This window comes from Neofelis nebulosa, chromosome 6, assembly GCF_028018385.1.
Source record: "Neofelis nebulosa isolate mNeoNeb1 chromosome 6, mNeoNeb1.pri, whole genome shotgun sequence".
Classification (NCBI taxonomy): Eukaryota; Metazoa; Chordata; class Mammalia; order Carnivora; family Felidae; genus Neofelis; species Neofelis nebulosa.
The window spans coordinates 140,367,331-140,391,330 of record NC_080787.1 but is presented as its reverse complement, the minus strand read 5'-3'; the positions used below and the strand labels follow the sequence as shown (position 1 = coordinate 140,391,330).

The 24,000-nt window shown below is 43.4% G+C and overlaps 1 protein-coding gene across 5 annotated transcripts in view; it reads right to left on the bottom strand.

Annotated features, from left to right (window-relative positions):
- ESR1 (estrogen receptor 1) overlaps positions 1 to 24,000 on the bottom strand; it is a 427,462-nt gene that overhangs the window by 259,478 nt on the left and 143,984 nt on the right. For 2 of the 5 annotated variants that reach the window (XM_058735672.1, XM_058735671.1), the window contains exon 2: positions 11,765 to 12,286. In XM_058735672.1, the coding sequence (XP_058591655.1) occupies positions 11,765 to 12,216 (452 nt within the window). In that variant the 5' untranslated portion in view covers positions 12,217 to 12,286. Of the gene's footprint in view, positions 1 to 11,764; positions 12,287 to 14,312; positions 14,799 to 24,000 lie in introns of those variants that run through there. The other 3 variants (XM_058735674.1, XM_058735670.1, XM_058735673.1) reach the window with 3 other exon arrangements.

Here is a 24,000-nt window from a genome sequence, read left to right as displayed (position 1 = left end):
TCCCCTCTCTCGGTCTTAGTTTTGTTATCCGTAAACTAAGAATAATAACAGTACCTGCGTCTTGTGGTTGGTATAAGAATACCCACGCGATCTTCCATTTAAGGCTTTCAGCAAGGTCCCTGGTGCACTATGCTCAAAAGAAACTAGCAATGGCTATTATTCAAGTTATTGCTCTGATTCTTACCAACTTAGCTTTATTTGCTGAATTCAACAATTTGGCTCTGTAACTTACTGAGCAGTTATTCTGTCAAAGGAACTGGGCTGGAAACATAGGAAGGATCTGGCAGTAGGATCCAGCATCTCTACACGGCCTCGCCTGCCCTTCTCTGCCTGGCTAAATCCTCTTTCCAGTAAACCTTTTGGACCTCTGCATTCACAGATGGGGGCTGTCCATCGGGTGAAGGGCCCCTCCACAGTCTACTGGTCTCTTCTCTGTGACGATTCTTATTCCACGGTTTTTTTTTAACGGTTTACACATTCATCAATCTCCCTCTTTCAGTCTATAAGCAACTTGACAACAGATTTGGCATCCAATATCTACATGGAGGTCAGTATCTGATCAACATTTAATAAAGTTTGCCAGAAAAAAAAAAAGATTGCCAAGTGAATATATCCATTAATAAATAAATTCTATGACATTACTTTAACCTATAAAATTAATAAAATCCATAGACAAATTTAGCTACAGCCATAATGAAAGGCATTCTGTGTGGGAATTTCCATTGTAGAAGTACCAAAAAAATTTTTTTAAAAAGGTGCTACGTGCACCATGAACATCTGAGAGAATGCCAGGTGGAAAACCCAGCTGGTAGGGGTGACATTTGAGCTGAACCTTGACTCCTGGCCTAACAGAGATGGGACCAGACGAAAGAAAGGTACACACCAGAGATGGAAATAACTGTGAAGAGGTGGGAAGTGCCATTTAAACATGGTTTTGAACAGGAGCTTCGTGGATGAGAGGAGATTAGTCAGAATCAAATTACAAGGGCTTTGAATGGGGTGTGCACGTGTTCTGTGACGAGTGAGAAGCCACAGGAGGGTTTTGAGCAGAGGAAGGATCAAATCAAGTATATGCTTTGGGTAGTAAGCTGAGGTAGCAAATTGAAAAATCAGAGTGTGAAAGCTCGAAAGCTGAAAAGCCAATAGGGAACTTATGGCAGCAATAACGGAGAGCTGGCCGTGTGTGGAAAATGAGAGAATGACATGAGAAACATCTGAGAAGAAACTTCTTGTCTGTGTGTTTTCAGATGTTATAAATGACTGGGACTGCGCTTCTGGGACCTACAGCTGTTGGACACAGAAACGCTAGAACAAGTGAACACTTCTCCAAGTTACCTGATAACTTCGCTGGCCATTTCCCAAGGTCAAACACAGACTTCTTAGAAAAGCAACTCTGGTTTCATCGGTCACAGCTGCTGAGCACCAGAAGCAAAGAACAAGGAACCAGAAAGCCCCACACCGTGTGGGGCCTGGAACTGGCACAGCAAGTCAAGTCGTGTGGGCACTCAAGGAGACTCCAGCTCGCTGCTAATCCAAGGAGTCGCATTGAAACACGTGCTGAGATTTCAAGGACTTGCTTTTAGCTGATGACTCTTGGCAGTCACATGAGGAAACGGCAGCCATGAGAACTGAACAGCGTGGGGAAGCCTCACCAAACAGCACCCTGGGCCTTCACGTCCAGCTGGAGCACCTGGATACCACCCATTTCCCTTATTGATAAGTGAGTTTTCTCAAACGCAAAGGGTGGGGGGGGGGGGGGAGTGAAGGAAGGAAGCATTAAAAAGTGCACACATTCTGGGGCACCTGGGTGGCTCAGTCGGTTAAGCATCCAACTTTGGCTCACGTCATCATCTCGCAGTTTCTGGGTTCGAGCCCCACGTGGGGCTCTGTGCCGACAGCTCAGAGCCTGGAGCCTGCTTCAGACTCTCTGTCTCCCTCTCTCTCTGCCCCTCCTCTGCTTATGCTCTGTCTCTCTCTCAAAAAATAAATAACAAAACATTTAAAAAAATTTTTAATTAAAAAAAAATTGCACACATTCTATCTGCAAAAACATTCTGCCAAATACTTCATGACAGAGTACACGAAGGGAGCTTTAAGTAAGTCCTCCACGTCAAAGCCTCCAGGGAACTTTCCACACATGCAACTGGAAATTTGGTGCAATGCATGAACTGTACTGATATTTAGGGGTTTCAGGTTGCATAAACCATGCTGGAGTCTCATGTATGGCAGTTAAAGCAAAGAGGACCCTGGCAGGGGTGGGGTTGGGAGCGGGGAGGTCTAAGGGTTTCAATTACTGTCAATTATCTAAACCCTCAACACAACCCTACATCACGAAGGCTCCCGGGCACAGGTGTGTGCGCGTTTCCTAATTTCATCACATCCTGCAGCAAAAGTCTACCGCCTCATATTCCTCAATTTCCCCGCTTTGCATCTGGTCAGCACCCAGCGCACCTGCCTACCTCAAATCTTATTTTGCAAAGACGATGAGTAGAAATTAATGTCACGGTCACTCTTCTCCCTCAGCACCTCTTTTTACCCTTTGCTTCTGAGACCCATGTGGCTGGATGAACCGAAGACTAGGAAATCGGGCAGACCTGGCTTTCGACAGTCCCCCACAGGGCCAACACGGCAAAACCACCGGGGTGATTCTGAACTCATCCTTGATTCCAACGTGCAGCCACGGTTGAAAATCCACTTTCGCAGATGCGCTATAATGTTCACCTCCGTCCCTCTCCCTTCCCCGTGTTCCTGTTTTCCAAATCACAGACAAATGCCTTCCTTGCCCTCTGTACGCCATAGCCTCTCCACAAACTGCTCACCACATTCTCAACCACTTCCCTCTCTGGGACTGGTCCAGCCCACAGTGCCTAATGCCCCTCACTTTTTTTATTGATATACTTATTTTTACTCATTTGGAGTTTATTACAATTGCTTTGTTTTGTTTTTCTAGAATACCACTTGGCATACACTAAGCATTCCAAGAAATATTAGCTTCCTGCTTCCTTTAGGTTGAAAGAATTTAGCTTCTAATCACAATAGGGTATTAAAGTTTGTCCCGTGAAGGCAAAATAAACAAACATAGGGAAGTCACAAACATTCCAGAGTCTTAAAGAGCCCTCATAGTCACCTGCTTCAGTGCAAAGCTACCAACTGTCTTCTCAAGCAGTCATAAAAATAATGACTTGCTATGTGCCAGGCATGTTTTCAAACCTCTATGAACTTGTTTAATCCCCACAACAACCGAAAGAGATAGGTCCTATTTTGATTGGCATTTTACAAGCGAGTAAACTGAGGCACGCTTGAACCGGAGATTACAGCTAGGCAGGAGCCAAGCCAGAAACATAAGCTGCCATCCTCCCAAATCTGTACTGAAATCACTCTACCGCATAGTAGCAAGTCTCATTATTTGCGGTAGTGGTGACTTTAAAGTTTCCATGAACAGTAAGTAAATCAGTGAATTCTAACCCACTGCTCCAAGGGGAAATATGGGATTAGGTTCTTGCAAGCCTCTGATCATAACATTCCCATCAACCAATTAATACATAGCCTCATTTCATGTGTGTTTCTGTTTAAAGATATCATATTTAACATGCATCGGTGATTCATTAACATTGAACTCACAGCCAACAGCACTATAACTCATGCTCAAAGTTTACCTAACACACTCATTTTCTCTACATCAGACACATCACAGCCTTCTTGCACTTAGGAACATTAGACAGCGCTCCAGCATTATGCTTGGGGGTCCTTTTAAACAGCAAAGTCACCAACAGAGAGCACAAAAATGCCAAAAAAAAAAAAGCGTGGCACTGCATGGACACACACAGGACACTTGTTCACAGTAGGAGAGCTGACACAAGAAGGCAGCGTGTCGCCTTGTTTGACCTCAGCTGGGAACATGCATGTCAGATGACTCAAATTTTTCCCCACTCTGCACATGTCTGCGAATGCCCGAGAAAGTGCCATGAGTACTGATTTGGGGGTTATAAATAAATTTTAGCAAGTAGGCAAATTCGAAAATATGGAATCCCCGAATAAGGAGAATCAACTGTACTTGGAACATCCCTCAGACTCCTTTCTACTTTTATTCCTGAGGGAGAGGGATTCACAAACTCCCCGCACTCCTCCAATCACATCTAAAGACCCCCTCCTGAATGGCCATTCTTCCAGTAAGGGACATGAACGAATCCGTGTAACTGATGTTTGCTGCCTACCAGCAGCCATCCACTCAGCTTAAAGCTTCTCAGGACTTCCACGTGCCACGCACGTTGCTAAGAGCTGAGATGAATGCATTGAATAAGATACATCTCTGTTTGGACCAGTGCTCAGGGATTCCTCCTATTAGAAAGCAAACAGATTTCCAAAGGTCCCACGGGGTTTTCAGAGAGTTAAAGAAAATAATTTCTCCATGTAAGTAAATTGTATCTTGTACTCAGAAGGTACATCCTTTCTTTCTGAATTGCTTGAAATATTCTTGCAGAAATAAATGTAATCATTTGTAAGGTCTTCTAAAAAAAAAGGCAGAAAACGTAAAGTTAACAGAAGGGACCCTTAAAATCAATTATGTTTCCGGCAATGTCGTATTGCAAAAATTTCACAAAAGCAAAAAACAGACAAATAACAACGAAACAAAAAAAAACACATCAATGAAAATACTTTAGTGATGTAAGTAAAATGAATCATGGATGCACCTGACTGTTCAAAAAGGAGTGTTTTTGTTGACAGAATGAAAAGTTCCAGTGAGCTTTAAATGACTTGTGTAAATTCACATGGACCTAGAACTTTGAGAGAGACAGCGGCCAAGGCTGCCCTTCAGTTATCTCCATACAAATACACATGCAGAAGACTGGCCCTCAGGCTCCCCCCATCCACATACCTACTGTGCGCTAACACTGATATGTGAACTGCTAGGAATACAAAAATGTGTTTTATTTCATCTGTGCCACTGATGAACTATACACATGAGACAAGGTAACCAAATGAATGAATAAATGAGTGAACTGTCAAAACAATCCCACTTAAGTGAAAATTTCTTTCTGATTTTGTTTTGTTTTGTTTTTAATTTCTATCCTTAGAGACAAGAAAAAAAAATTGTTTTTAAAACTTTTACTGTAGTTAATGCTATTCTGGGTTATTCTTATAACACTGGCTTTCCCGTGCTAGGTAGGAACTCTATTGAGCCCCGTTCCAAATTTCATTAAAATAACAGATGAAACAGGTCAATAAAGAAATAAACCAGAATAGGTGGAAGAAAAAAAATCTGGGAATATGCAGAAGGAGCAACTAAAACAGAAAAAGAAAGAAGAAAGAAAGAAAGAAAGAAAGAAAGAAAGAAAGAAAGAAAGAAAGAAAGAAAGAAAGAAAGAAAGAAAGAAAGAAGAAAGAAAAGAAAACTAACTTGATAGGGGGAAAGAAGCCAGAAAGTTTAAAGAACATTAGAAAATAAAGCAAAGAAAGGAGAAACCATGAGAACGGATTACTTAAAAAATCAGCAGAAAACCGAGGAAGTATGCCAATGCAAAAATTACTATTTCTAACAGCATTTAGTTGCAGGGAAATTAAAAGAAAATTGTCTTTTACCTCCAGGATCTTAGGGGAAAAAAATCCCAAGTCTTTCTATGAGAAAAGTGAGTCAAGTTGCCAAGAAAACTGCCCAGGAAGTGGTGCCTGGCACACCCACATCGGCGGCTGGGGCCCTGCACAAGCCGCTGTTTGGCAACTGGCAGAAGGAGCCCCCCAGCTGGAGGAGGATGCAGGCTGGGAATGGCAGCAGGGGGCTTTGGGACCAGACCCCTCTGGAGCTTCTGAGCCGGAGGTGAGAATCTGAGCGTTAAAATGCGGAGGCCATTCTCTCCCCCCTGAAACTGACAACACTTGGGGAACTGTCTAAAAGAAGAGCCCTGGGGCGCCTGGGTGGCTCACTCTTAAGCGCCCCACGGCTCAGGTCAGGATCTCACGGTTTGTGGGTTTGAGCCCCGCGGCGGGCTCTGTGCTGACAGCTCGGAGCCTGGAGCCTGCTTCGGATTCTGTGTCTCCCCCTCTCTCTGCCTCTCCCCTGCTCATGTTCTGTCTGTCTCTCTCTCTCTCAAAAATAAATAAACATTACCAAAAAATAAGGAATAAAAAAATAAAAAAGAAGAGCCCCATCCGAGTTTATCCAGGGCTTATTTGGAAATATCTAATCCTGAACGTTTCTTAATGAGCTTTATTGGCTTTAAGTGAACTTCTATTTTTCCCAAGGCGTAATTCACAGAAAGTAGAAAATTACAAGACAAACTAGCCTACTATCTCATCAATGAGCACACAATTAAAATAGATGTTGCAGCAGACTAAGGACCCAATTCTGTCCCTCGAAAAAGTGCAGAGGGAAAACCAAAAAAAAAAAAAAAAAAAAAATATCCAGGCTTGTTTGGAGATTTCTTTTCAAATTTTCTGCATAGTAGTCATAAGTACTTATTAGATTTATGGTATTCATATAATTGATAATATCATCATTGAAATATTGACTATTTACTTAAATTATAACCACCCCAAAATAAGTGAAGTACATTACAAGAATTGGATTTCAGCGTGGGATAAACCTCTCCAGGCTGTGAAACAGACATCTAGAATGCTGCCTACCCCAGCTAACACCAGAACTTCACTGCCACTGTCACTACGGTTCTCATTCTCACCACCCCCACTACCACCCGCAACATTATCTCTTCAGCACAGCACCACATCACTTACAAGTGGCAGTCACACCGTTTCTTAATCGACCCAGCTTCTTGAAATTATTTACCTTCTTAAACTACATCCAATTTCGTCAGCTGGGACCAAAAGAGTTGTCTTTCTACCTGTCATATTCTTAATAGGGTCTAAACATATACATATAATTGAAAGTGTTGCTGATTAATGCAGAGCCTCCCTCAAAATTCCTAACAATATTCTCCGAGGTGCAAAACTCAGCAAGTATGGTTTCTTTCCTCATGAGATCAAGAATATCATAAAGGGGCTTCACCTCCAGCCCACTGAATTCTCCGGATTTCAGAGTGCAGCAGGAGCGTCGCGTTTTCGGGGTGGAGCAGGGAACAGCTCAAACACACCTTTTCAAAAAATGGCATTATCTGTCAATGCACTGGCAATGCTTAAAATATAAAATAAAACTACTTGATGGCTTTGACAGGCTGCCTCCTTTCTACGAAATCTCTCACACTTTCACTTTGGTCGGTCTGTGTTCAAGTGTCTGCGTTTTGGGGATTTATAAAGCATCTTTCTCTGGAGTGTGCGCCTTGGTGCTAAACAGTTGTGGCCGTTCTATGCTTTCCTTCTTCAAAAAGCAAACAGCGTCTTGGAATGAAGCTAAATGACTAATTTGTCCTGTCCATTCAATGTATCCTGGAAAAGAGAGGAACACATTTAGCATGCGGTTCCTTGTGCCGGGTTCTTCTAAAGTTACATTAAAAATAATACTAATGTCGCAAGGAGGAGGCAGATGTATTAGTTTTGTGCTGAGTAGGTGTTTTAGAAAAAAATATAATCATAATTCATGTCTTTCCTTGTGTAAAACTATTTTCACATGATCAGGGTTTTGACTTTTTAAAATGTATCTATAAACAAACGTTATTAATGAGAAGCCTGGCTGCAAACAAATATTGCGGATGGTGATAAAGATTTTATTTAAATTTGACTTCCACAGAAAAATTATCTCACATTACCATTAATTTATATTTGCAGTGAAACTCCTGACCACTTAAATTTGTCCTTTCCTACTATCTTTTAGCTTGCAAAAGCACCAGAATGAATATTACTGGGTGAAAGAAATAATACAATATTGAACTCTTGGATAGTTTATGCACTGCTTTCATATATATTATCCCACCTGACAAAATTATTAATATCTTACCATTAACAGAAAGTTTGCCATCTGGTATAGTTTTTCCTGATATGTATGTTTCCCGCCATTGTTTTCTTGCCCCCTGCCCCCTTCTTTTATAGTCTTAAAACAAGAGGAAACCAAAATGCTAAACCGGGATCTTCCCAAATCCTGAATGTCACATCCGAAAGATATATTCACAAAAGCAATCCAAGGATCCAAATTAAGTGGCAATTATCTCTCAGAGGCTTTCTACCAAATAGGTACAAGCCACATGGAGTAGGTGAAAATGAAATGGGGATTCAAGATGTGATTCTGCTTTCAACCTAAAATCCACTCATTCTCGAGGCAGTATGTGGCGCCTTCAACTATTCTTAGACCAACGCAAAATGTCAGGTAAACAGTAGCAACTTAAATGAATAAAATGAGAACAGATATAAAGAGTCCTAAAATATCACCTAAATACAAGGAAAGAATTATTGGAAACTTGAAAATTAGCTCTTCAAATCTCTCCCTAGAAATGAGCTTTATTCGAAGTTGAGAAATAGTTTTAAATGATCACCAAAGTACATACTATTCACTCAAAATATGCACACAGCCAGCATACCAATTACTGGGCATTGACTCATGCAAAAAATCGGTGTGTTTGCTAAGTTTTGGGGAAGAAGCGGGGGCAATATTGAGCCTTTAAGAATATTGAGTAGTAAAACTGAAATGAATGCGGAGCACTAAATACTTAACCTGAATTTTTAAAAACAAGGTGAATGTAATTACATTTCACCTTTAGTTTTATTCAAACCTCCTAGGTTGTTTGAACGCTATAAAGAACCGAGGCTGAGATGACTCCCAGTTGCCTTCACTATGAAATTTCAGGTAAGACACATCTTGCAAAATCACAGCTCTGCCTGTTTACAAATGTATTCCCTCTCAACAATTGGTTGGGACGCGTGACCATCTTGCTCACATTATTGTATGCCCAGGGCAGTTTTATCTATTACATTCCTCTATAGATCGATATGGCTGCATATTGTGGCCCCTAGAAGAAAGTAACCATAATATCTTCATGCTAAATGATGTGAACTTCACATAAATTCTCTGAACATCCCAGCGGGACATTCAGCGGGACAATCCACATGACAGCACCATTTTACAAATGGAAAAGTTAAGAATCAAAAATAGTAAAGCTTAATCTAACTGACCTGAAGACACCACCTAACTTCTAGGGGGGAAATAAAATAAAGACGATTTAAATAGCTTTTTAGTTTGTGTAGCTAAAACGACCGACCACTTACCCGAATTTTTTGTCTCTACTGGTCATAACACGTTAGGCCACTAACTTTCAAACTTCCACAGCAAGAAATACGTTTTACATCATAGTCGGCTCATACAAGCATATATAATTAAAACAAATTTTCCAGAACAAAACCCACCCTTACTAAATATCATGCACTCTGATATCTTCTAGGATATTCTTTTCTATTTTATTCCTTAAGAAAAAATGCTCTGGAATCACTAAACTGATTTCATGATCCCCTGGGTTATGACAAGCAGTTTCAAAACACTGCTTTCAACTCCCAAAACTTTGGAAACTACTGAAGACAAGAGACAGTTTCTACAAGAGCCTGGTCAATTCTTTGTACCCAGAGTTATTCAAACACGAAAACTGAGAGGGTAAAAATATTAAATAACATCTGTCCATTTGAAACAACACCTGCATGAAGTCGTCTCTTCTGCCCTGGTTCCTGAGAGGCAGCATTCAAACCAAGGATGTTATAGGAAATAAACTACAAAGAAAAAAATCATTCTAAAACGGAGTTTCCACATGGAATCCAACGTGTATGAATTTTTACTTCATTATTAAAGTTCCGTGTCATTTTTTTTCACTATTCCAAACATATTTGAATATCATCCAATGCAAAAAGTTGAAGATGGGGCATATCATAGTGATATTATTTGTCACTGGGATGATGAACAATTCTGAATAAAATGTGGTCCCCTCTTTATGTGACCATGCTCACTTTGTAATTAGTAGCAAGGCAGTAAATAATCCACCAAGGAGCAGTCTCATTAGTGCCCATTGAATTCAGTAGGATTAATTTGCAATAAAAGAACTGAAAATTAAATGGAGAGGAAAATAGTTTCTGGAGTCCACCAGAAGGTTATGGAATTCACATCATACCAGTGCCTTCCTTCACATTGAGGAGTTTAAAAGGTTGTGAGAATAAGACTTAATCGTTATATTTTGTTCTAACACTTTAAAAAAAAAAAAAGGAAGAGATTCTTTCTCTTTCCATTTTAACCCTGAATTAAAACAAGTAAAATTAATTTGAAAAATGCCAACTTTTTAAAGTTTTGTTCATTCTTTGTCTTTTAAGTAATAATTCAGTCTGAACCTGTCTGGCTGTGGGATGCTCTGAAGTCCTTTGAGAAGGTTGAAGGATAGGGGGTATGTTCAGATACCCCAAGAGGATGCCCTTCAGTATCATCTGGGGCCAAACTGTGCCTTCCTCCTGTTTCTTCTGCTATGAATATCTCTGGAAATAGAACACTGAATAGAAAACAGTCTGCGGCTTGCAATGCACAAGGGTCCAGGTGAGGGCAGGAGGCCAGTCCAGGCACCAGTCTGCAGTCTGTGCCTAACTTAGTACCCAGCCATGTGGGCACCCTGAGGCCTTCCAAACCCACTCCAGAGTCTAACTGGCCTTGGATGGCTAGGGCACAGGTGTTCATCAGGGTCACCCACCTAAGCCCTTCCCAGGCCCATCAGAAAGAGAACAGAGAAACTGTCAAAGGGGAATGGGAAAAGGGAGAAAAGTATAATCCTGGGGATGGGGGTGGGGGTGGGGGAGAATAAAGACACAAAACACTGGCCACTTAAGTCACAAATGTGTTACTGCATGTCCTGGAATGCTCACACCGCTTCTACAGACTGAAAGGCACAGAACCCACCTGAGCCCGCACACCACTGGGGGGGAGGGGGGGGCATTCTCTGCCCGGTAGGCCGGAGATGTAACTTAGCTAGAAGAGTTATTTCAAAATGCTCTTTGATGCCACACGTTGTAAACTGAGAAGACACCTATAAATCTTCGACTGTCAGAAGTCATACGCCAGCAATCTGCTCCAACACTGACCCAGCCAGATAACTCAGAAATCAGAAACTTGTTAAGACTCATTCAATTCTTCTATTGCTCATGTGAGGAGCGCAATTCAATCCAAAAGCCCCTGAACTTGGAATGGAGAGGAAGGGGGAGAAAGTAGGTGCTGGGAATTGCTTGCTAAAACAAACAAACAAAAATCATCGTCACCATAATAGTAGGTGCATATTTCTAATCCGAAATTCTAGATGAAAGGAAATTTTGCGAGCACATTAAAAAATAATTGCAAATAACAGTAGTAATAAATTAAACTCGGAGCTCCGCTAACCCCAAACACCTCTAGCCTTAAATACCAAAGCAGGACATTGACTAGGGACTCCAAGAGCTTTGCTGGGGTTTTTGTTGTGGGTGTTTTGTTTTGTTTTGTTTTGTTTTGTTTTTGCTTTGGGGTGTTTCCCCCAACAAATAACTGCCGCTTTATACGATTTTCCAAAATGAGTTAGGAAGCCCACGGGTTTTCGGAGCTGCCTCTTACGCAGATGGTAGGGGGTGGAGAACAGCATTTTCTTTAAGCTGCTGCCAAGCGAGAGAACTTGGCTCTCGACCCAAGATCTACCAACCACCGCCGCCCCCCGACCCGGGTCGGGCCGCGCGTCCCGCAGCCCCTGCGGCCGGGCTGCCCGGTTTCGGCCCCGCAGCCTGCGGCCTCCGGCGAGCTCCCGGCGGCGCGGCGCGGCCCCCTCCCTCCCTCCCGACCGCCGGGCGCGCGGCGGGCCACCCCGACGTGGCGCGGCGCGGCGCGCGGCGCGGGTACCTGTAGAACGCGGGAGGACCGGCCTCGCGCACGGCGTAGCCGCTCGGCTCGTTCTCCAGGTAATAGGGCACCTGCTGGCCGTGGGGGTGCAGGAAGGGCGAGAGCTGCGGCGGCGGGTGCAGCAGCACCAGCGGGCTCGGAGACACGCTGTTGAGCGGCGGGAAGCCCCCCAGGCCGTTGGCGCCGAACGCCGCCGCCTCGGACCCGGAGCCATAGGCGAGGCCCGACTGGCCGTAGACCGGCGCGGAGGCGGCGGGCGCGGCGTTGAAGTCGTACGCGGCGCCCTCGGGATAGCTGTACACCGCGGGCTTGCTGCCGTCCACGTACACCTCGCCCAGGGGCCGCTCCAGGGGGATCTTGAGCTGCGGGCGGTTCAGGGTCTCCAGCTCGTTCCCTTGGATTTGATGCAGCAGGGCCATTCCAGACGCTTTGGTGTGGAGGGTCATGGTCATGGTCAGTGGCCGTGGGCAAGGCGCACACGGTCTCTCCGCGCGGCAGAGGGCTCAGCAGCCGACCGGCCACCTGGAAGAAGAGCACAGCCCGCGGTTAGAGGCGGCGCAGCGCATGTCCCACCGCGAAGCGAGCTCTGGCCCTGCCCCGGGAGCCGGCCCGTCCCGCGGAGCCCGGCGGCCAGACGCGAGCAAGTGCAGCCCGGCGCGAGCGCGCTCAGCCAACTCCCGGGCTTCGAGTCTCCAACTTTAAGTACCGGTCTCCCGCGCTCGTATGCATCACAAAGGTGCTGGAAGCCGGCCAGGGGCTGTTGCCTTGCACTGACATTGGTTTAAACATCACTCCGGGCAGCAACTCGTTTTGGAGCGATCCCAAAGAGCAGCTTCCCTGAACTTTACTTTACTTGTCGCTGCGGGTTGGAGGCTAAATTTCACTGCAGGAGGAGGACAGGGCGGGAGGGGGACGCAGCGGGATCTCCTAAAGGTGGCCCAGGGAAGACGAGGTTTAACACAAACTCGCGAGCCTAATCCAGGGGCCGGCTTTCTGTCCGGTGCTGCCTTATGTGCCCCAAGCCAGACTTCGTTCTATCTCTGTTTGTCTCTCTTTCTGTTTGATTCACTCTCCTAGTTGGCTGGAAACATGTAGTGTGTACATAGAATGACCCTGGGGAGGGCCACTCTGTAACTGAGATATGGCAGATAGAATGGGGTGTGCGGTTGCATGTGCGGCCAGCCACAGACAGCTATATTTAGCAGCTGCAAGCACTGAGAGGAGACATCTGGGGGGGGGGGGGGGTGGGAAGGGGGACGGAGATTCAAAGGTGTACCTACAGGAAGAGCTGCACTCTGCCATCAGAAGCACAGTGCCAGACCTCAGTTTCCTCATCTGCAAAATTGCCCCAGAGTGGTCTTCTAGCCACGACCTTCTGAGATGCTCCCAGCCTGGCTTGCATGTTTGTGTTGGACCACGGTACTGTATGCTCCCATTATGAATTCTCATGTGAACGATGATTCACAAAAACCTTTGGTTAGGCACACATGGGTGTTCGTGTCTTCCACAGGTTATGCAACCAAAACTTCAGAAAGTTGCATATGAAATGGGACCTTTTCATACGAAATGTAACCTCAATTCATTAACCAACTCTCTGGCCACTATGTTACACTGGTGGTCTAACCAACAAATTTTGACATGCAATACTACATTTCTGTTCTTTAGTCCTACAATTGGACCTTTTCCGTTCACTTCGGCTAGGCTATGCAGAATCAAATATTCAGATGAAAAAGAAAGAGAAAAAAAGTTTTTAACTGAATTAAAATCTAAGCATACACACACAAGCAACATATATATCTGTATACACCACACAAAAGATACGGGTAATATATTGTGCACCCACAATCCTCGGTAGTTTATACTTTGTGATAAACTTCCTTTGCCCCAGCCTAATAGACTCTGATACAACCACCTGATATGATCATCAATGCTTTGCTTTAACTGCTATTCCAAACACCCAACAGAGTACCCAACAAAACGTTCGTGGCACAGATAAATGCCAAGGTTGCTGTTACTAAGAGTAGGTGGTTTTTGGTTTTTTTTTTTTTTAATACTAATAAGTACACATTTTACCTAGTTCTTACAAGAACAGACAGATGATTTTTGGACAATATGAAGATGTAGTGAGTTTAATATGAAGACAAAATTGAGCTTAGCATCAATAGCCATAGATTGTAGGCAAAGAAAGGGTTAAAAACACATTAGGTGAATCACAGATATGTCTCTTTATGGCCAGCAACCATTACTTTCCAAAGCAATTTTTTTACAGATGATTTCGTTTCCATAAATCACACTTCCAATTTTCAAATATCTTTTTTAAACACATGCAAAAGCACTTCATAGGGCTCTTAAAAATCAGTACCCACCCAATTATACATAAATTACACAAAGAATCCTACAAGTCCTGGAAGGAAAAGGAGATACACACAGAAACCAATTGAAAGCAGCAAATCCTCATCTCCCTGCTAGGATACAGACACTGGCCAGAAAGGTAAGTTGCTTTCTCAAAATGCTAAAGCTACAAAGAGAGAAATCAAAACAACCCTACCCTGCTGGATCAAGAGTGTCTTTCCAGAAATGTTCCATGGGCTTGTAGAAGTCAGGGGCTGAGACAGAGAATGAAGGGAGGAATGCGCTCGCGTGTGCGTGTAGCTCCGTGCGTGAGCGAGGCAGAGTGTGTGTGGATGTGTTTGTGTGTGCAATGGCAGGGATTCGGGAGGCAGCCAGTAGGCAGGGCACTTCGCAGCCCCTCCCGGCAGGCACGGCAGCCCGAGCTGCTGCACCCAGCTGGATGGATGGCAGGGGGGAGTGAGGAGAAGCTTGCCGTCTGCTCCCTGAGAGCAGAGTGGCACAGCCAGGGTCAGCGTTATTGGGGAGAAGCAAAACCCGGGCGCCTTTTGCTCCTCATCCTTGGAGCCCGGAAAGCGCCCCAAGCTTTCTGCTGCCACCCTAAGCAAGAGGGAAAACAGGCTTGCTGTAAATCATAGGCTTATGGCTAAAATAGAATGCCAGTCAAAAGTGTATGGATATCAAGTTTACAAAATGTGACATGGGCGGTTTTTCCCGAAGAATGTAATTTAACAGTAAAAGCCTTCTGGAATACGCTCGGATCAAATGCCTTGCTGGCCCCAGCCCCCACCCCAGCCTCTGAACAGACACACTATTGCCGTGTGCCTCCGATTGCACCAGGAATCCAGACTTTGGAATAAAGGTTTTGGCATTCTAGGGATGTGTTTCCAGCTGAAATGTAATACTCCTCCACCTCGTTAACCAAACCCACAAACCTTTCCACGAATAGCTCAGTTGACTGCTTTCTGTAAACATACAAAAAAAATAGACATATATTATTAAAAGCCTGGGTATGAAGATAAGACAAAGGTGGGTATGGCTACTTGAAACTGATTTTAGGCTTTCTGGTTGCACGGGTATTGATTGTGGTGAGGGTCTGTCACTTCTCAGCGGTGCCCTGGATGGACCCACCTGGTCCTCGACTTTTCTCTTGACCATGGTACTGACTCACAATAATAAGGTGCTCCCTTTTTGCCCTCACCCAAGGTCCCAGGACATGTGACACCTAGAGGAGCTTTTGTTGCCAGATGTTAGTCATGGCCTTGGGTATTAAATGACTCTAATCACAATGCCAGGAGTGGCCAGTCTCTGGCCCTGGGATCTCATGCAGTTACCAAGATATTATGAGTGGCTCTTGAGACCAGTACAAAGAAGTAAAAAGTTGTATAAAAAAGAGTTAGAAAAATGTTAACGTTGTCACATCGCAAATATATGTGTCATGCTTTAACAGACCCAAAGTGTTACAACAGTGGGGCAGAGATGCTCTCCCTCCTCCACAATCAGCTGTAAAGACAAATATTGAAAAGACAGTTACCCCTTTGTAGGTGACAGTGGTGAATCCTAACTCCTCCTTAGGTCAACAGTGGCCACCCATGCCGTAGGCCAGTCCAAAATAAAACAAGAACGTGCAAGGAAGGAAGAAGAAGGGAAGGAAGGAGGGGAGAAAAGAAAGAAAGAAGGAAGAAAAAAGAGAAGGAGAGAGGGAGGGGAATCTGCAAATAATCATAGGCTTTGATTATTCTGAGACCAGCAATCAGGGTTAGTCCTCTAAAAGCAGTTTTCTTGAATGCTTTCTCTCCAGCATTCTCTTTCCTCTTCCTGGTCCATCTCCCAGGCTTGGGGACAGGGCTGGGGGAGGTCCGGCACCTTGCCAATTTTCTTTCAGTGTTTCTGGCAAACAACCTCACAGTCCGGCTAGCTCCCGGCTCTCTCCTCCTCCCCCTCTCTCCACACTGTCACGCTGGACATGCTCACCCGCTGCCGTGACTTACAGGTACTTGTGGGTGAAGAAGGGCCACGTCTCTTTCTCCAACTCCACCACTGAGTGTACATCCAGACCCACTTTTCCAGCGTCTCCTGGGCATTGCTGGCTTGCTCAAAATGAGTCATCATCCTCTCTCCCACAAACATGACGTTCCTCTCCACTCTGGCCTATGAACAGCATCACTGTCCCTCCTGTCGGCGAACGACGGTCTCTCAGTTTCCTGTGACGGCTGTCCCTCCCTCTCTTGTCTTCCACGTTGCTGAGCATTCCAGACTTGCTGCCTCTCCCTGTCCCCCCACTTCCATCATTCTCCTTCAGCCACATTACCTGACCTGTTGGGAGAGCCTTCTAGCGACCTGCCTGTCTCTTCCTTCCCTCTACTTAGATTCTGTCGCCTTTTACTTCCTCGGTCCTTACTGCTTCAGGACCCATCTTCTCATGACCCGGCTGTACCTTTACCCAGATCGTAGCTTCCCCCGGAGTTCAGGACTCTCTCCTGTATCTCCTCCAAAGTGTAGCCTGTGCTGCAGCCCAACAAAACCCTTATGCTCCGACACTCACAGCTTTCCTGATGACATTCTCTCTGCCCACGACCCCCGTTTGCTGCCTTGTCAGGGGAAAGCACGCTCTTCTTTAAGGCCCAGCCCAAATGCCACCACACCCATAATGTCTTCCTTGATTCCTTTTTTAAAAGGAATTTCCTCTCCATTGAACGCCAGTGGTATCCTCATGCATTTATTACATTCTTCCTTGAACGAATTATTTATATGTATGTTTAATCCCCTTGTCCTGCTGAGAAGCTCCTTGAGAACAGTCTGCAGAGAGAGTTATTTGGGAATTCGCTGCGTGCCTAGCACTGTGCCTGGTCATATTGGGTCATCACATACTGGCTAATTGATGAATCCAGATACTTACAAGAAAAAAGTAACAGCAAAGTTATCCGCTAGCCATCTCTAAAAGCTAGCTTTCCATGTGACATTCTACCATTTTCAAGTGTTTTTGCTAAAAGATTATCTTTGTATCCTCATACCGACCACGGCCATAAAGTCAAAATTCAAATTCATACAGTCTTGAAGATTAAGCCTACAATTCTTAGCAGCATGACTCACAAGAGAGCTCTGAATTCTTAGTTCATAACCAGATAGTACTATGACTGAACATAGCTTCTTCTCCAGCTCCATTCAAAGCATTTTGGGGGGTTTTTTGTTTTTTGTTTTTTAAATTTACATCCGAATTAGTTAGCATCTAGTGCAACAATGATTCCAGGAGTAGATTCCTTAGTGCCCCTGACCCATTTAGCCCATCCCCCCTCCCACAACCCCTCCAGCAACTCTCTGTTTGTTCTCCATATTTAAGAGTCTCTTATACTTTGTCCCCTTCCCTGTTTTTATATTATTTTTGCTTCCCTTCCCTTATGTTCATCTGTTCTGTCTCTTAAAGTTCTCATATGAGTGAAGTCATATGATTTTCGTCTTTCTCTGACTGACTAATTTCACTTAGCATAACACCCTCCAGTTCCATCCACATAGTTGCAAATGGCAAGATTTCGTTCTTTCTGATTGCCGAGTAATACTCCCTTGTATCTATATACCACATCTTCTTTATCCATTCATCCATCGGTGGACAGTTGGGTAGTTTTGCTCATTTTAAAGAATTCAGCCTGTTTTAAGGGGTTTTAATTAGCTCATAGACTTTTTTCAACTGACCTTTGATTTTTGTTTTATAAGGAAAAACTTATATGCAGGGAAAATGCACATATCATCCATGTCCAGTTTAGACATGAGTTTAGAGAAATGGGTATGTCCTTAGTGAGGTCATGGAGTGTTTCTATCACGCCAGAAAGTCCCCTTCATGCCCGCCCTAGTCAACTCCTAACCCCTGCAGGCAACCACTGTTCTCGTATCTATCACCATAGGTTTATTTTGCCTCCTGGTCCAGAATGTGACCTCTTACAAACTGGAGCACATATACCCTATTTCCAGCCAATGACACAGCCAGCCTGGTGCTGGGTAATGCAGTTCTGCCAAGGCATCCAAGTTCAGAGCTAGATTTCTCTCAGTCAGAAGCCTTTCCCTGGGGCTCAGCTCCTTCAAGGCCACAGAATTTTCCTAACACCCTATGCATGGACCTTTTTAATTGTAACAAACTTTACATAAGCCTGCAAAGATTCAAGTTACTAAGAGGCCAAGTGGAATCCGTATTCTTTAACATGTTCTTAAACAGCCTTTTCTTCCCATGCCATTCCAAAACCAAATTTTGTATTTAAAAAAATGACTTATAAGCCCAGAATCAAATCCAAGATCCTTAATCTCACAAATTCTGGGACTTCAGATGCCATTTCCTGGCTTCCTACCCAGGAGCTGATAGAGAGTTTGGATATTTGGTTGTCAGGCAGAGTAGCTACTCTTCATTATAAATCAGTGAATGATTCATATTTAATTCACCAGTTTAACAGAATTTAATAACTTTCACCTTATATTTTCCTGAAAAGATTTTTTAAACATTCTAGAATCTTTTTTAGATAATTTACTTATATCACATATGGCAGAAGACACATTAGAAAGTACTTTCACCGTAAGTGCCATGAATGATAAAAGAATTCCAATTATTCCAATGGTTATTACACTGTGTCCCTTTTCCTCCCTTTATCTGTTATGTATTTGAGGAATCTCATTGCCAGTTTGGGGTATTCTCTGTCAAGAGCAATATCCAGATTATAGCTAAAGTCACATTGATTTAAATAGTCCCATCTAACGTTGAGGAGGACCTTTGCACACATACATGCACACACATAGACACACACACAAATGTACACATGCCTAGTAATCAACCAAGTTGCAGCCAAATGAAAAAAAAAAAAGAGAGAGAGAGATTTGTGCATTCTGAGCCTTTTCAGGTCTTTTTTCCCATTTTGTCACCTCACTCATCGGGCAAAGTGGCTCCTTCCCACTCCCTCTAAGTACCCAAGACCCCCATGCTAGCCAGTCTTCCTCCCTTCTCCCAACTTCTTCATTTATAATCACACTGTCTCAAGGAAGTGATGTATTTACGAGTTTGCCAAGGAATGACTCATTCATTCAGTTGACTCGGAAAAATATATTGATAATACAATGTTATGTCAATTATGTATCAATTTTTTTTAATGTTGACTAATTACTATTTACCAGGACCATTTCTAAGTGTTGGACACTACCCTAGTTAGCTCAGGCTGCCGTTACAAAATACCATAGGCTAAGTGGCTTAAAAACAGACATTTATTTTCTTACATTTCTGGGGGCTGGAAGTCTGAGATGAGAGTGACAGCAAGGTCAGATTCTAGTGAGGGCTCACTGCCTGGCTTTCAGAAGGCTGCCTTTTCCCTGTGTCCTCACATAGCGGAGAAAGTGCTCTCTTCTTCTTATAAGGCCACAGTCCTATTAGATTAGGACTCTATAACCTCATTTAACCTTAATCACCCCCTAAAGATTCTATTTCCAGACACAGTTAACCTTGGAGGTCAGGGCTTCAAGATATGAATTTTGGAGAGACAATTCTGTCCCTAGCAGTCACCCAAATATAAGCAAAAGGAATATCTCTGCCTTCACAACACTTACCTCTAGGGGGTTAGTGTTTACTCCTATTTAATGACCTCTCTTACTCTGCCACTTTCAAGAATATCTCTGCCTCTGTCTGCCCTCAGGGATTGATATTCCTCCAGGTTCATCCCCTAGGCCCCCCTGCCTTCTCTGTACTTCTTCCATTAGATGATCTCAATCATTCCTAGGGTTTTAGGTTTCATCTTTACATTAAAGACTTAAAAATGGAACTCTCCATTCAAGATCTTTTGCTGGCTAGGAGAGCCAGCTAGTAGAGAGCCTACTAGACCTCATTTTTACTTGCATGTTCATTTATTCAATAAATATTTATTGAGCACCTACTATGGACTGGCCATTTGAAGCTCCACTTGTCCAAAATTAACTTTTCTTTTTCCCCAGACCAACTCTACCTTCTGTCTCTTAGCTCAACAAACGGCACTGCTGTTCACGTAACTGTGTAAACAAAAAAATCCAGCCTCAATCTTGCCCCTCTTTCTCACTCTCTAGGTTGGACGCATCACAAATCTTTCTTATTTCCACCTCCCTGACTGCTCTAAGTCTACTCTCTTTTCTGACCATCTTATGATGTTCAGGCCACTCTCTTCTCTCCATGCCTGCCTCCAGGCTTTTCCTTTCACTGCCCATTCTTCACACTGCAGGAAGAGTAATCTTTCTCCACAGTAAGAGAACTCAAATTGTTATCCTCATTTCTCTAGGGTCCCCACCCACTCTCCTACAGATATTGTGCTCCTGCCATATTGAATTCCTTTCAAGTTTCTCTAACCCTCGGGCTCCTGTGTAAGTCCAAAAAGTCACATATGTGATTTACTCTCCCTGGAATCTTCTTCCCACCTTTTCATCAGACTTACTCCTAACCATCCTCCAAGTCTCCCTTGAGACATCCCAGCCACCAAGAGGAAGCCTTCCTTGATTTCCTAATGGGTGCTTCTCTTATACATGTCCATACCTCCCTAAACATCCCCAGTTATAGCCTTTATGCTGTTGGGATTTCCTGTATATTTTGTGGTATCCTCCCACTGACCTATAAATTCAAAAAAGGCATACAGAGGCTATCTTTTTCCAAGTCCTTCACCTAGTACAATGCCTGATGTGTAGTTGGCCCCTAATAAATATTGTTTAAAAAATGAATGCTTAAACCCCTCCCAGATATCACATTTGAATTGTTAACTGACTTTTCAATAACGAACACAAAAGGAATGAACGTAATGGCTAGGGTTTAGAACGAGAGTTAGGAGAAACTTTGGAAACAGATTCATATTTTCTAAACAAATCAGCTTTTTTTTTTTTTTTTTTTTTTTTGAGAGGGACAGAGAACAAGCAAGGAGGGGGCAGAGACAGAGAGGGAGAAACAAAATCTGAAGCAGGCTCCAGGCTCTGAGCTGTCAGCCCAGAGCCCAACTCAGGGCTCAAACCCATGAACCACGAGATCATGACCTGAGCTGAAGTCAGATACTTAACCAAATGAGCCCCCCAGGTGCCCCAACAAATAAGATTTCTTAACACATGACAGACTATTAGAATCGACGGTCTCTTTATGGGTTATTGAGCCCAATCTCTTCATTGTATTTATAAGAAAACCGAGACCCAGAAAGACATAGGAGATTGCAGAAGGTCATATGGCTAGGGGACATGGATTGGAAACTGGACCTTCAAATTGAGGGTTTCTACCCCACCTCAGCATAACCAAGTGGATAACGCATTCTTTCTTCTCTTCATGTGGGCCATGATTCACATAAATCAAATTAAGACATAAACTTGGTGGCTTGATGAGCTATTCTTAGAGTCTTAGAAATCCCCAGTTCTTTGGAAAACACAAGACCTGCTTCCACGTTCTCAAATCCCTGGTAAAGAAATGGGGAGAAGGATTTGAGAACATAAGTTAAAAACATTGGAACAACTTGTGGTCATATAAATAACTTACTTGCCTTATAAAACATGAAGAAATGAGTTATGCTACTCGAATCCATTACTCCACAGAAGAGAGTCCATTTAGGTCTGACTCTTATGACCATAGAATTTGAGTCAAACTTTCTAGCTGAAAACAGGCAAACAAATAAAAAACCGAACAAACAAACAAAAAAAACTTTAAATCCTTCTTCTACCAGTTAAATTGTACAAACTTGCAAACAATTATTCCTGTAACCAAAAAAAAAAAAAAAATTGCTTTACTTTATCTGATATATTTCAACTATCAAGAGGATCCAATTTGAATGACTTAAAGGAAAGACCCTTCCCATTACTCATCAAGAAAACCACTTAATGATCAAAACATACTAGCCTTCCTAAACCCATTTAGTCTCTTCAAAGAACTGGAAAGATTATTAGAACTAACATTATAAACACTCAAAGATTTAGAAGAATTTAGTGGCAAACTTTTGGCCAGTTCTCAAGTAAAGACACCACTCAGTGACATTTGCCAACAGCTTTTTGCACTACAAATACAGAAACAGTAATTCAACAAACTTTTCTGCCAAATGCTATTAAGTGGCTAACTGTACAAATTGTAATTTCTCCCCTTTTCTCTACCCTGCCCTTCCCCTTTTCAGTCCTTAATATATGTTTACTTCTTCCTTACCTGATGGTAAGCTTCTCTCTTCTTTGAAACCTTTGCCAGCCAGCCCTAATCAATGTAGGTCACCCCACTGAGATCCAGAATTCTAACGTAAAAAATGTCTGCCCAGCCAACGTGTTCTTTCTTACTTGTGTGTCCTCAACTCCCTCGCCTTCCTTTTCAATGGCCCCAGTCATTGATATTCCTTCCTCAACACAACAGTCCCAGACCCAGGTATAAGTATTGGTGAGGTGTCCCAAGTTCAACCTGAACACCTCCCTCACCCTCCCAACTCCCCATCCTATCAAAACTCCAGGTTGCTCAAGGTCTTAATTTCAGTTTATAGAAACGCATCTGATTGTACTAATTTCCATCCTTACCTGACATACAGGTATTTGAATTTTAAAAAAGGAAACCTTATTAAACCAAGGAAATCTCTCCTTGTGGGAGTGCAGGAGCATGAAACTCCTGCTCCTGCATGAAAGTGCAGAGCAGAGTGTAGGGTCTGGGAGGAGGTATTCAGAAATGGCGTACTGTGCTTGTCTTTCTCCAGAGGTTTGAAAATTCGAAATGGAAATGAGTTATCTCAAACCACTCCTTGGTTAACCCTTGAGGTGCCACAATAAAGACATGCCCTTCCTCCTCACAGGGATAGTCTTTGTTCTTGCATAAGCAATTACTCATCTAATATGAACAATCACAGTCAGTTCCTAGGGGCCAAGTTAGGACATGCTCCATGGCAACAGTCCAATCAGAGAGAATGACCATTTTCCCAAACGAAAACCAAAGGTGAAACATTCCAAATACCTAATATTTACTTCCTTGCTCCTTTGTGATGCTGGGGACAGAGGAACATTCGAGCAATAAAGTCATGTTCTAGATGCTTGTGTCAAACGTCTCAAGTTTAAGTCTGACAATCCCCTTCCCATGGGCTTTTCTTCACGAAACATGTGGTCTCAGACTCTTGGTGACACGATAATTTAGCTTTTTCACAGAGGGCATCAGAGCAATTAAACTAGAGTTTTGCTCATGAACCTAGACATACTGATTCTTGAAAATAAATGCTGCATTCATTCAAATGAATGTTTCCCGATTGACCCTAAACCACCCCTTACTATATCCTTAACATCCTTTTACATCTCTGCCCGCCAGGCAGAGTTATTGTTTTGGGTAATCTAACATTTGCTGAGTGGCCAGGAGCACTCACAACCTCATACTCTTCACATGGTGTAAAGGAATTTCCATAGAAAGTCTGAGCCAGAGCCTCCTGAGTCCCAGCCTGTACCACCTTGGGGCCTCATTCCCAGTGGCCGTGATGGAGTTTCATCACCTATCACCCCAATCTGTATGTGGGGAGGAAAGACGTTGGCAAAGGAAACCAGATTGTCTCCACCTCTCTGTAAGCTGGTTTGGTGGCGAGGATTATTTCTGTTCACTCTGAGCTAGTGCAATATGAGCATGATCACCAATTTGGGGACTCTTCTTCAAATCGTCCCCAAAACATCCTTTCTCCTTTCTCTAGAGTTCATTTCTTTACTGATATCTCTAAACCTTGTCAGAGGCCAAAGGTAAACCCGGATGGCTGTTAACTGAGTATCACATGCTTTATAGATATTACTTCACTTTAAGATTTTAAGTATATAGGGGCACCTGGGTGGCTCAGTCTGTTGAGCATCTGACTTCAGCTCAGGTCATGATCTCACGGCTCGTGAGTTCGAGCCCTGCATCAGGCTCTGTGCTGACAGCTCAGAGCCTG